This window comes from Corvus brachyrhynchos, unplaced genomic scaffold, assembly GCF_000691975.1.
Source record: "Corvus brachyrhynchos isolate BGI_N302 unplaced genomic scaffold, ASM69197v1 scaffold59, whole genome shotgun sequence".
Classification (NCBI taxonomy): Eukaryota; Metazoa; Chordata; class Aves; order Passeriformes; family Corvidae; genus Corvus; species Corvus brachyrhynchos.
This window is the reverse complement of record NW_008246054.1, coordinates 1,500,226-1,513,574: the sequence shown is the minus strand read 5'-3', so window position 1 is coordinate 1,513,574 and position 13,349 is coordinate 1,500,226. Positions and strand designations below refer to the sequence as shown.

The following is a 13,349-nucleotide window of genomic DNA, read 5'->3' as shown; positions in this document are numbered from 1 at the left end:
ACAAATATTGACAAGTGCTATTGTTCACAATCACGGTGAGTTTTGAGCAGACTGGAGTTCTCCCTGTTCCTTCACTGCTTTCTCTGGTAAGACAAGAAGGCCTCTGCACTTACTAGTGAAGCTTTGTGTTGCCTGCAGTTGAACCCCGTTGGGTCTGTGGTGTGTGATTATGGGGCCATATATTTGTCACACACCTCTCTGTGAGGGACAGGCAGTAGTGACTCATACAGATCATTGAGCATGGCAGCCGTATGATGGACCAAACCAGAGAAGGTACAAAAAGGTGTGTCTCTTGTGAAAGAACTTTGGGAAAGGCAGGAAATAGCAAAGGGCTTTGATGTTTAGCTTTATTTGCAAAAAGCATTTTGCCTGTGTTCTTCTCATGGAAGCAGAAAGCCATGCATGAGCCTTGGCAGTGACTCAGCCTGGCTATGCCAGCAGTGCCTGGGGATTCTGTGGAAATGGGAATTTCTTTGCAGATGGAGTGTGCTGCAGCTCCTTCCCAACATGCACCAGAGTCGGGCTCCTTTTTTATCCCAAACTGTGCTCCTGGCCTGTGGAAAGTGCAGGCTGGGGCCGCTTACTCATTAAGCCTACAAAGGCTCGTATCTCCTGCCTAGTAAAGCTCTTTTGCGAAAAGTTTCCTGGGCTTCCACTCTAATTGCCACAGAGATTCCAGGCACATTCCGTCATCCTTGTTTTCTGCCTGACTGGCAATCTGAGAATAAAAGGGTTGATGGCAGAATAATGGGATTGCTGGACAGTGCAGGGCTCAGCAGCTCTCCCCAGTATCACATGAGAGAGGAAGGGAGGGGTGGGCCATGGAGATGATGCTGGGAAGAAAAAGGGCTGCCTAAATCACTGAGCACCCTCCCTCCCCCAGCAGCATGGCCTCTTAAAAGAAGACTTAGAAACACTACAGTCTTTGGTGGGAGGAATTTGGGGGAGGTCAGGGCAGGGGCAGGCTTTTGTAAACCAAAGTCTCCTATAAATCCCTTTCAGGCCCTGAAGTCGGTGCCTCCACCTTCAGGTACAAAGAGACTGAGGAGCTGATGGGGCAGAGTTGATAGAGCACCACTGACACAGATTAACTACTGGGGGTGTATAAAGTGCACCAGAGCAAGGCAAACGTGACCAAAATTGGGCTGGGATAATGCTGGCACCAGTGAGAGAACGTGGAAGGTCAGTTGGGGAGCAATGATGTGGTGTGTGATCCTGGCAAGTCCTTAGCATGGAGCATGGCAGGGTAAAGCAACATTCCCCATGGAGCAGGGAGGGCTGGGGGAGCTGTGGGGATTTGGGATCCTGTCCTCTCCACCTGCAGCTTTGTGGGGTTTCCAGACTGAGGCCTGTCACTTCCTGGGCCACAGCTACTTAGTGAGAGCAGCAGAAAGGGTGAAGAGCTGCTTACCCAAAGGCTTCGAGTGATGGCTTGACTTCCAACACCAGGGAAGTCTGGATTGTCTCACCAGTAGCAATTTCTCAGATACCATTTGCTCTTTCATGAGCTTTATCTCTGCTTTGAGACCATTTTTCATAGACCTTTTCCAAACATCTGCTATATAGTTGTTTGCAGAGTTACTTCCAAGTTTGGATGTTTCATAACACTTATGCAGGAATCAGGCTGGGATATCTCTACCACACAGCTTCCCTCTTATTTATCCTGGAACTGAGCAGAATGAAAAGCTCTGATCTCTGAAGGCCACAGTGGGATGAGGTGCTAATGACTGCTGCCTTTTTGGAAGGCGAAGCTCTCTGTTTGCACTGCCTTTGTCCCTTTATTCTATTTTTGGTTGGTTTATGTCTTTTGGAAAGTGCTTAATTGTGGCATTGAATCCAGGACATATATCCTAATTCTAACATAAAGGCCACTATCTCCTGTGCCCTGGGCTGTCCTGCCCTTTGGCCAATCTGCTCCTTGTTTCACAAAGTAAATTTAAAATTTCTTTTGGAAAATAAATGAGGATTCCTCCTATTATTCCATTCTGCTCAGTTTTGAAGTATCTACGTTGAATACTTTTTTTTTTCCTATCGTGTATCCTACATAATCTCTTTTATATGAACTAAATTTGCAGTTCAGTGGGCACGTCCTATCACATTTCCGGATGGGGGAGTTGCTTAATGGGGCAAGAGCCTTTTAAACACTGCCTTTGTGGGCACAGCAAGGCATTGTGGCTCAGTGTGAATTAACTGATCACATCCAAATGCTCCCAGATTTAGGGGAATCTGGTCTCAACACTAGTTCCTGGTATCTGGTTGTTAGACTGCTGTTTTGGCTCAGCAGGTACTGAGTGTTTGGATCTAAAATGCCATCAGCACGGTGATCTCAGCAGTCTCTGCTTTTCCTTGCTAAAAATGTCCTGCTGTGTAAATTTACCTGTCTAACATGGGGAGAGGGTGAGGGTCAGTGGTTATCAACCTGAGCTGCCTAATGTAATCAGAGACTCTGTGAAATGTGCCCATTTGTAGTTTGCCTTGGGTTATTTATGGGAGCATCTTCAAATCACTTCTGGATTAGCTGAGAAAAAACTTCATCCCCAGAAGAAGCGGCTGGGACATACAGAGCCACAGCCAACACCTGAACTCACCCTGCCTCTCTGGATTTCCAGGCACAAATGCTGTGCCCTGCCAGTGAAAGGGGTCATGGAATTTTACACGAAGTTAATCTTGTGAATGGATTTAAGGTTATATGTGTCACTGCTCTCAAAGTGACTCATGGATGAATAAGCACAAGTAGAATAGTTGGTTCATGAGTGTCTCCTAAAAAAGCAGGGTACCAGGTTACCCAAACTGGCAAGAGATTCCTGATTGCCACCAAGTGAAGGGCTGTTGTCTTCTTTATAGTAAATGTTTGATTCTCCAATGTCTTTCTCATCTCCTGGCTAGAACAGCCCTTTGGAGTGTGGAATTTAGGTGGGCAGTCTCTGAGTTGTGTATGGGGATTGGCAGAACTTTTTTCTTTAGAGCTACAAATGCTGACTAACAAAAAGTCTCTTTTCTCAACAGGAACTTCATACTCTGAAAGTGACAGTGGCTGTTCCTCATCCCCATGTGAGAATGGGGGGAGCTGTAAGGATTTGGAAGTGGGTTACCAGTGCACCTGCCCCGTGGAGCCTGTAGCCTACATGGGCACAAACTGTGAACTCCTCTATGATGCTTGCATTAAACATGACTGTCCTGCCCACATGACCTGCACCCGGACTCCAGGACTCCTGGAATATGAATGTGTGTGTATGCCTGGCTCCGCAGGTGCTGACTGTGACAGTGTTGATGAGTGTGAGAGCAGCCCTTGCACAGACCCTCGATTTGAATGTGTGGATAGCACAATGGGATACACCTGTAGATGCCAGCCGGGCCCCAGTGGAGAAGGCTGCCAGACAGAAAGCTCCGTGTGCTCCAGCCGCCCCTGCCTGAACAACGGCACGTGTGTGGAAGCTCCGGGCGGGTACCGCTGCCTCTGCCAGCCCGGCTTCAGCGGGGCCGCGTGCGGGGACGACATCGACGAGTGCGCGTCAGGGCCGTGCCGGAACGGGGCCATCTGCAGGGACAGGGCGGGCGAGTACAGCTGCTTCTGCGTGCCCGGCTTCCAGGGCTCCAACTGCGAGATCGACATCGACGAGTGCGCGTCCCGGCCCTGCCGCAACCACGGCACCTGCCTCAACCACATGGACCACTACGAGTGCCGCTGCGCGCCCGGATACACAGGTACCGCCGGGCTGCTCTGCCTCCTCGGGGCGTGCTGGGAACAGGAGCTGCCTCACTGCCCCGCTGAACCTCTGCGTTCCCGCAGTGTCTGGGGCTGTGTGTGAGTAATGGTAGGGCTGCTTGCAGCGGCTTCCAGGCAGTGCTTGAGGCCTTGAATTCCATGGATGGTGGGGGTGTTGAGAGACAGGGACCCCAGAGTGGACTGCCTGAGACTGAAGTACTAGATACAGAGTAGCTGTGATTAAAAAGGTATTTATCATCAGGAAATGGATACTTAGGGTTTCCAGGTATAACTTGCTCTGCCGACCTGGCCTCTAGTTCTTTGTCCTGTCCAGCAGGATTTTTCCAAGGGAAGTACTTGTCTTTTGGAAAAAAGTGTCTTTTAGTTGGAGATTTCCAATTCTTTCATGCCTGGCAAATGTTTATTTGGCACGTGATTTAAGTGTTTCTCTTTTGTGCATCTGTGCTAATGGTGACTCAGAGAGGAATCCACACCTGTGAGTTATCTGTGAGGGAGGCAGTGGGGGACTCTCCTTCCCCCAGCCCTGCTTATCGGAGTGGAATGGGGTGGAATGTGTCCATGTCTGCCTGGTACCACCTCGCACATGAACTTTCTCAGCCTTCCTCCTGTTCACAGACTGAAGTGTTTAAGGAGTTGGGTTGCTGTGAAGGAATGCTGCTGATTACCAGTGGAATGAGAAGAAGTTACAGCATCAGGAATGCACGATGCTGACTCACTCTCTGATAAAAATGAAGAGAGATGAAGGAGAAACAAGGCAGAATTTTTATGTGGGCCCTAAGGTTATTTGGGATTTTGAGTATCAAGCATAATTCTATCTTAGCAAATCAGTTTCTTTCCTTTATCTTTATGCTGAATCCTCAGTTCAGGATTGTGGGATTCCCTGCCAAAGGAGCAGTAAAGTGACCGAGGCAGCTGGAGGTGTTTGTTTTGCTTCATGTTATTCTGATGTCAAACATGAGGCTTAGCCTTGTGATTTAGTTCTTCATCCAGAGGTTCGAGCACCATTGGCTGGCAAGGCCAGGTTGCTTCCTGGTGCTTGCAGCTGGAATTTGGGTGAAGGACATTTTGTGTGGGTATTGAGGGGTTTGAACCAGATTAGGGGGCCCACATTCCACCAGGATTAGGATGGCCATGCCCACTCTGTGGGGAGCCTTCGCCAAAGGAGGGCAGATTAGATGGATTGATAGGTGCCACTGTAATGAGTAAGGTTTGGAGGTGATGCCAGGCCACAGGCAGCTCAAAGAGGTGGAATACAGATGAGATAATTGCACAGAAATCTAGCATGAGGTCTTGTTCTGTCAGGGAGGTTGGAACATTGTACCAAACTGGTGTCACCTGCTGTTATCTGTGACCAGGAGTAGTGGAGCCAACATTGTGTTTTTAATAGCATTTCCCAATAAAATCACTTGCTAACATCAGGTATCACTGTAGCCAGTGTTTTTGCACTGCTTTAGTTCTTTTTTCCTGGGTATCACAAAGCAAGTTACAAACAGAATTGAAATAAATAGAACAATATTTTGGAGAAGCAGGTAGAGATCACTCTGGTAGTCAGCTGGGGTTGATAACACGACTTGTGATTCCATCTCAGAATTCCAGGCAGCACATACACAAGTTTCTGGATTTGTAACACACATATTTTCCTGTTTTTTAATAAAGGTGTGAACTGTGATACTGAAATAGATGAATGTGCTTCAGACCCTTGCCAGAATGGGGCCTTGTGCAATGATCATGTTGGGTTCTACACCTGCACCTGTGCACCAGGTTATCAAGGAACCCAGTGTGAGATGGACATCAATGAATGTGAGAGCCAGCCTTGCCAGAACAACGGGACATGTCATGACCTCATTAACAGGTGAGAAACCAGTGGTGGGGGGCAATTAGACACCAGGACTGATGTAAAGGTCTACTCAGTGCAACCTGTGAAAATCAGAGTTAAAAAAGCTGTGGGGGGAATTGGATTTAGTGTTTTGTACATTGAGTGGCAGTAATGATGGTTTGTGGCAATAAGGGAGAAGCCCCCTCCCAGCAGCAGAACTCCAGGGGTGCTTAAAGGAAGGGAGGAACAAATGCAAAGAGAAGTGGTTTGCAGAGCATGAACAGCACAGGCAACTGCTGAGAACATACCTGTGTGTCTGAATTTACCTTTCCACAGGTAAGGTGTGAGCACAAGTGGGTGTGAGAACTGGCAGCTGAGCTCTTTTGCCCTTTCCTCACCCGGGGCTTTGCTGTCCAAGGCAGAGCTGATGCCTTGCTCTGTTTGGTGCCCCACAGCTACCGTTGTGACTGCAGTGACACCGGCTTCGAGGGGGCCCCCTGCGAGCTGGACATCCTGGAGTGTCCCCCCCCCCCCTGCCGCAACAGTGCCACGTGCCTGGAGGGAACCAAGGGCTACAGCTGTGCCTGCTGGCCAGGTGGGCTGGGGGCTCTCTGCTGGTGTGGCGTGAGGGCGCATGGCCATGGACAGCACGTGCTTGATTGCTGTGTTGAAGAAGTAGAGAATTAATGAACATACTGCATGGCCCTGTCTGAATTTTCACTGTCTGAAACAATGAGGCTGCACTGCTGCTCTTTACAGGTCATCTCAAAATCCAGTTGACCTGCAAAAAACACCCTGATTCTCAATCATAAAGTTTTCTTTCTCTTTTCTGCATTTTCCATCATGAGTTCCTCTATTATGAGGTGATGCTTTCCTGCAAATTGATGATTTTGACATAGTATTGAAAATATTTGACATAGTGGAGAAAGTAAAGAGCCCGGGGACTCCCTGCTAGATGAGCTGCAGATTTGAGGGTCTTATCCTTTAAGGCAGCCACAGTGTTCGGGAGCTGAGCTCCAGTGAATTGTGTGCAATGCTGATGGTGGTGTCTCATGGCAGGTTACACTGGGCAGGACTGTGAGGAGGATGTGGATGAGTGTGTGACAGAGCCCTGTCACAACGGTGGCCTGTGCCTGGAGCGCTCCAACCCAGCCCATTACGGGACACAGCCCCACTTCCCCAGCAACTTCAGCTACAGCCAAGCAGCTGGGTTCCTGTGCCAGTGCCAGCCAGGCTTTACAGGTGAGCTGCACTGCAAATGTTCATCCTGTCTGCACTGGGTGGTGCTGCTGGTTTGAGGAGATGGGAACAGAGCAATGTTCTCTGCAACAAAAATCACTTGAGGACTGGTACTTCAGAGGGGCTGGCAGCCTGCTGCATCAGGAATGTGCTTCTGCTCCCATTGCAGACAGCTGAATGTCATTCCTCTTCCAAGCCTGACTCCAGGCTGACTCAACAGCCTGTGCACTTTCCCATGCTTCCATGAATGCCCTCTGGCTATGCAGGTGCCAGGGTGTTTTCCCTTTGTCACTCTCTCATGCATATGGCAGGATTCATCCCTAGGGATATCTCTGAAATTCCTCATCAGAGGAAGCTAATTCCCTGGAGTCACAGATTACTATTCTAGGTGTTTCCTTGGTGAGACTACTCTCATGACAGCAACTGTATAATCAAAGTGGGACAAGAGGGGTTTCTTGATATGGTGCTCTTGGAGCTCTGTGGATGTTCCACTGAAATATCACTCTTTCTGTGGATTGGAGATATGTATATAATGCTGGATTTAACAGCTAGGGAAATTCCCTAGTGGGAAGGCATAAACAATAATACTTTTTTATTTTATGAGAGAGATGTGAGTGCTTGGTCCACTGTTGCACAGATGGAAATGGTTCAGAAGTTCTGCTCTTGCCAGTGTTTGACGCTGAAAAATCATTTCATACTTCATTTGCCCCCATTGTTTCAGTGCTGGTGTTTGTGTGCCAGTGCCTGCAGAGGCATGCTAGAGTTCTAGAAATTCTTTTGCATTTTTAGGTGAAAGAAAAGAAGTGCAAAACTTATGACTGCAGTTGTCAGTCTTTGTTTCACTGCTGCACAAGTGCACTTCAGAGGCCTGTTTGTGTTTTCACTTTTCAGGGGAGACCTGCTTTACCAACATCAACGAGTGCGAGTCCCAGCCCTGCCAGAACGGAGGGCTCTGCCATGACCTGGTGAATGGCTTCCTCTGCCAGTGCCTGCCTGGTTATTCAGGTAACCTGGGAAAAGGGGTGGCCGGAATCAGATCCTTCTGGTTGTCTAATGCTGAACTGCTGCATTGCTGCCTAGCTGCAGAATTTCAGGATGAGAGGGCAGGACTGAGCTGTACTGGGAGCATGCAGCAGGATGTCTGCAGTTCAGGGCTCAAATGCCACAGGAAAGCTGTGTGAGTGTGGGCAAGTAAGTTGATGGGCCATGAACTAGATTTGGAGACAAAAGATCAACTACATAGAGTCTAAGATCAGAGTATCCAGGGCATCTGTATCCTGGAGTGAAAGTTTCCTGGGAGAACTGTGGGGGTTTCTATACATGTAGGATTAAATATATAGAAAGCCAGCCTTTAAATCAAAAAAGGGATGCTTAACATTCATCACCAATTGTACTGGCTGTAGCAGATTGGCTCACCAGCACATAAACATCTGTAAAACATCTCCATTCACTAACACCCTGGGATGACAAGAGCCAGCCATTTTTGGCTGAAAGCAGTGATCTGCTATGTTAGGAGGTCAAAAGGTCTTAGTGATGTGAGCAAAGGAAGCCTTCTCTGTTTACAAGGGAATGAGGAGTCTGGATTCTTCCCCAAATGCCCTGCCTGACCCTAAGGTTTCAGTTTGCTGGTTGAGAATCTGGGAGATGGTGAATGTCAGCTCTGTTGGGAAGGTCCTCTGCTAACTGGTACTAAACCTCATCTTTCTTTAAAATATTCTTTCTCAGTCTTCTTCATCTTTAAATTCCATGTGTGTCGGGCAATTTAACACCAGAGTAGTTTATAAGAAAGGTGATCACAGCACAATCCTGGATTTCTGGATTTGAGGTGAGGGTAACCTCTCCATAGTGTTACCAGGCTGCCATCTCGTGGGAAAAAGAAACACTTGAAGCCAGGAGAAAACCCATTCCCTTAATTTGCAACAGCAGGTAACAACATTCTAGAGACTTTCTCAGGCCTTTATTGCATGGGAAAATTTTCTGTTTTCCTTCTGTGGTTGCAGTGGTTGAGGTGTGTTGGTTTAATTCTGCCCAGCTCTTTCCTGGGAAGGACTATTACTTTCATTCCCAGAATGTAAAATCAGCTTCTAGTTAACACCTTCTGTAACTGAGCTGAATTATTTGTGGGGTTTTCTGGCCTATCTCATTTGCTAATTTAGGCCAGATCAAGAAAAATTTGCTTTTGTATATGAGGCCTTTGAAAATCAGCTTTTATCTAAGCTCGTTATCGCTGCTTTCTCGGGCAGTTACAATGCTGTACTTGTGAACTGAGATCTTGTCCAAAGAGATGGTTTAAAGTTTATCCTTCTTGTCAGAATTCCCACTCACATCTGTGCCCTGTTCTCTTTTCCTCCTGCAGTGCCCCAGCACCCTCACAGAGCTCAGAATTTCATTGTCCTTTGCCAAGCTGCAGATCTGTTTAATCCTTTCCAATTCTTAGCATGCTCATGGGCAGAAAAGCTGACAGAAACACGGGCTGATGGGCAGAGGAGTGCTGGAGTTCATTCTCTTGCATCAAATTTGGGTTCATTAGTACTTGAAGGGGATTAGAAGCAGGTTGCTTTTCTGGATATTGCTTTTGGTAAAGGATTTTGTCTCAGCTGAGGTAGTTCTGACACATTAACACAGCAAAAGGCTGGGAGCAGTCTGTGAGATCAGTGAGTGCGTGTGGAGGAGTGAAGCTGACAGGGAAATAATAGCAATTAATCTCCCCTCCTTTGTCAATTAATCCCAGTACAGTCATGCTGGGCAAACAGCTTATTACTTCATATTAGGATCACAGAACAACTTTGTGAAGCTTCCCATAATGTTTCTCTTCAAAACATATTTCTGTGGCAGCTTAGATCTGCCATGAACTTGGGTTTAAGCTGCCTCCACTGATTAAAGTGAACTTGCTACTCTGATGAAGAATGCTTTCTTGGGGCGGCAGGGTGTTCCTTCTGTGTGTTTGCTTCTTCAGTCTGAGGAATTTGGGGAGTGTTGGGATAACAATGCAAGTCAGGAGAAATTCTTTCTTTGCAAATTAACTGCCTCAGTGCTGTCTCAGTGCAGTGCAGGCAGATGAATCTTCTCTCTGAAATGTAGTTGTTGCAAAAGCAGTGCCTCATTCCTGAGAGAACAACATAACAGGTCCTGAAGAGTCTGTTCAGCACATGGTTTGTGCTTTAGCAGAGGATATAGGTAGCCTGAGAGGATGCAAGTATGAATCAAAAGGTTGCATGGGTACTAAATGAAGTGCGAAGGAGAGGGAATCATGCATGCTCTTGGAAATTATGTCAACTGTGGTCAAGAGAAAAAGAATATTAGGAAAAGTCTGTCTTTTAGGGGGAAAAGAAATCCAACAAAATGAATTCTTTATTTAATTTTTTTTTTTTCAGAAATGGTTTTTATCATGGTCGTGTATTTATTAGGCAATAGGTTAGGCCAGGACAGGAAAAAGGCAGGTACCTCCATTTGACATGGACACTGATTTTTAACCTGCAAGAATGTTGTTGCTGAAGTTTGGCTCATTCATTCTTTAAAAACTTTTAAATGGCCTGAGTGCTCCCTCTCCTGCTAAAGCTGTGCTCAGCGAGAAGAGGCCGTGTCCTGCAGCAGGCACTGTGGCACTGGGCAGCCCCGATGAGGGGGGCCGAGCACGGCATCGCCATCGCAGACATCCAGCCCGGGGCAGTGGCACCTTGTGATCATGGGAACATTCTGAGCTCCTTTGCACACGGCTGAGGAACACGTCTACTTTCATGAGAAATCAGAAGGTGATGTGGTGTGAATGTGTCCCAGTATAATTGGAGGGCTTATTGACCATCTCACTTTGTACAGCCATAATGTCTTTGTCTCCTTAAAGAAGTAGAAACCTTCTGTGCAGCAGCTATAAATGGTGACTCTGTGAGGGTGCCAGCCCAGATCAAATGGGCTTGAATTCCTGGGTCATGGGTCAGGAAATAAATGGGAGATGCTTTTTCCTTCTAACCACCTTTGGATAGATTTAATTTTTTTGTGCAGGTATTTCTTAAGTCAGATTTGTTTTAGAGACAGAGCCTCTGGAGCAAGGGCAGCTAAAAGGTTAAGATAGTAAAGAGATTAGAGGCCTGTTTCCCCTTCAACCAAATCCCTTTTGGTAAATATAGCTGAAGGGAGCTAGGCAGCACTTGGTGAGGCTCCCCCCCTTCCCTTCCACTCCACGTTTCTTCTCCCTGCTGGATCACAGCTCCATGTTAATCAGACCTTTTGACTTCCCTGTCATCTGATCAGAAGGCTGCGAGTGCTGCAGTCCAGAGCCTGCTTGTGCCTGGTGCCAGGTGAGAGCAGAATCTGTGCTGGGTGCATTGGGGTGTGATGGATTTCCAGGCAGTAGTGTCCAGGTAGACTCTGTGTGTGTACGTGGAGATAAATGTGTGGGTGCATAGACCAAAACAGGCATCTTTTTGAAGACATTGAATGTTCTGCAGTCTTCACAGTTGTTACAATTTGTTGTTGCAGTAGTGGCTGAATGGGCACAACTGCCTGTTTGTTTTCTCCTGAACAATAACAGAAGGGTCAGAGTAGCTAACAGAGATAATGTTCCAAATCTGTGCTGGGATAGGTCTGTGTGTGCACAGGTCCATGGCTGAGAAATTTTGACTCCAAACAAACACTCACCGTATCCCTCCCACTTCAAGTATCTGTAAAATAGACTGGCATGTTTGGATTGAGTAAAATTACAAAAGTGAAATAGCTACAGGAGTTGTTGGAATGCTTTCTTTAATATCTTAGTGATACTGTTAATGCAGATTGTAGACACTGACATGTGGGAGGTTCTGTTTGCTTGGACTTGACATTGATACAAACAGAGACTCCAAGTCTGGGGAAAAGCTCCCAGATAACATTTCTTCACAGAAATAAGAAGCTTCTCTGGGTCCTTACAACACAAGAATACAACACTACCTCCAGAAATTTTATAATATGAAAGTAACTATATTCAAAAACGAAACAAAAACAAACCCCAGAACTATAGAGGAAAAAGCTACAGCTAATTTAATAAGGTGGCTAATGAGGAAAGAGAGAGTTTTGATTGTGCAGTGCCATGTCTGAACCAGTACATTCAGCATAGTGCAGGGAATTTCCTTCCATCCAGTTTGACTTCAGAGAAACAGATCATGGTCATTAAAACCTGAGACTTTGTGAATACAGCAGAGTGGAAATGTCTGTGCTCACAGAGCCCTGGAACAGGGCACAGAGAGGAGGAAAACTGCCTGATGGACCCTGATTGCCTCAGTATTGAATGTGCAGCAGGGCCCAGGTTCACTCTGCATTTGGAACTCCCCTTGTTCCTATGGTTTAGATATTGCACAGATATGGTGGAAATGCCGCTTTTTGGCTTAGCCTATAAAAGGAACATTTTGGCCTTATTCATGGAATTTGGCAGATTCACCTGGAAAGCAGCAAGGGCAAGAGATTGTCTCTTGGCTTTGCCCTGCTGAGCTGAGGCTGTGGGCACTGCCGGGCACTGCTGGGAGGCACGGAGCAGGAATATGCTGGGCGCACACATTCCTGGTGTCAGCACGGACAGGGGCCAGCTGGGAGGGTCAGAGCCGGGCTGGATTAGACCTGGCGCAGGGCAGGGCTCTGCTCCCTCGGCTCTTTCGCTCCAATCCCTTTTCGTGTGACTGGCACCAGCGAGCGCCTGCACACACTGACCTGTCAGCCCAGCCTTTTTTGTCATCCCTCCCCCCCTTCACCCCCATTTTTTTTCCCTTTACTGTCACCAATGTCCACGAGGAGTCGGCCATGCAATCTGTGCTGATTGGCGTGATCCTGAAGGGAATTTTTCTGCTAGCAGGTAATGAGATATGTACAGTCCTTGCAGTGTGTCCTGCCTGTGTGCGTGCCTGCCCAGGGCAGGGGGCTGGGTGTGCGATGAGTGGTGGCTGGAGGCATGAGGAGGAACCAGAATTGATTAGATAGGAAGAATGCTTTTAATTTGAAGAGACCTGAAGTTTTGTTTTGGAAACTTTAGGGCGAGGAGTTTCCTTGTTGCACGGATCTGGCTGACAGCTCCACAGTCATTGTGCTGCAGTTCTGCCTTGTGGTGCAGTGTCAGAGCTGGGTGTTCCGAGGCACCGGGTCTGTGCCCAGGTGAGCTCTGGAGAGACACAGGTGCCTCCTGGCTACTTCTGTGAAACGTTAGTTTTGCTTTTTACTGATGTTTTTGCAGTTTTCATTTTTCCTTTATTGATTGAAAACTGCTATTGAGAAGTAGTTTTTGTGATAACTCAGAGGACAAACCCTTTGGTGGTCAGTGCATTCCCCAGCCCCTCCCGCTCCCTCGCCCCGAGCCGCAGCACGGTGGGAGAGCGGTGGGAGAGCGGCAGAGCAGGGGTTGCCATGGAAATGGCAGTAATTGTGCAAATATAATTGTGTCGGGGTCCGTTTGTTGCAGCTAATTCTCTGCCTCTCCCCTCTCCCTCCCCTCCTTTTTCCTTTTGATAATCATAATACAATCCCTAATTAGGATGCAGCAGGGAAAGGTCGTTAGGAATTCAGCTGCCTTATGGAGAGGGCAAGGCAGTGCTGGCCGGGCAGCCCTGCTGA

General features: G+C 47.5%; 1 protein-coding gene across 7 annotated transcripts in view; it reads left to right on the top strand.

The window, feature by feature from the left end:
- CRB2 (crumbs 2, cell polarity complex component) overlaps positions 1–13,349 on the top strand; it is a 58,309-nt gene that overhangs the window by 29,785 nt on the left and 15,175 nt on the right. For all 7 annotated transcript variants that reach the window (XM_017745515.1, XM_017745510.1, XM_008642142.2 and 4 more), the window contains 5 exons: positions 3,007–3,705; positions 5,384–5,579; positions 5,999–6,138; positions 6,603–6,785; positions 7,674–7,787. In XM_017745515.1, the coding sequence (XP_017601004.1) occupies positions 3,007–3,705; positions 5,384–5,579; positions 5,999–6,138; positions 6,603–6,785; positions 7,674–7,787 (1,332 nt within the window). The remainder of the gene's footprint in view (positions 1–3,006; positions 3,706–5,383; positions 5,580–5,998; positions 6,139–6,602; positions 6,786–7,673; positions 7,788–13,349) is intronic.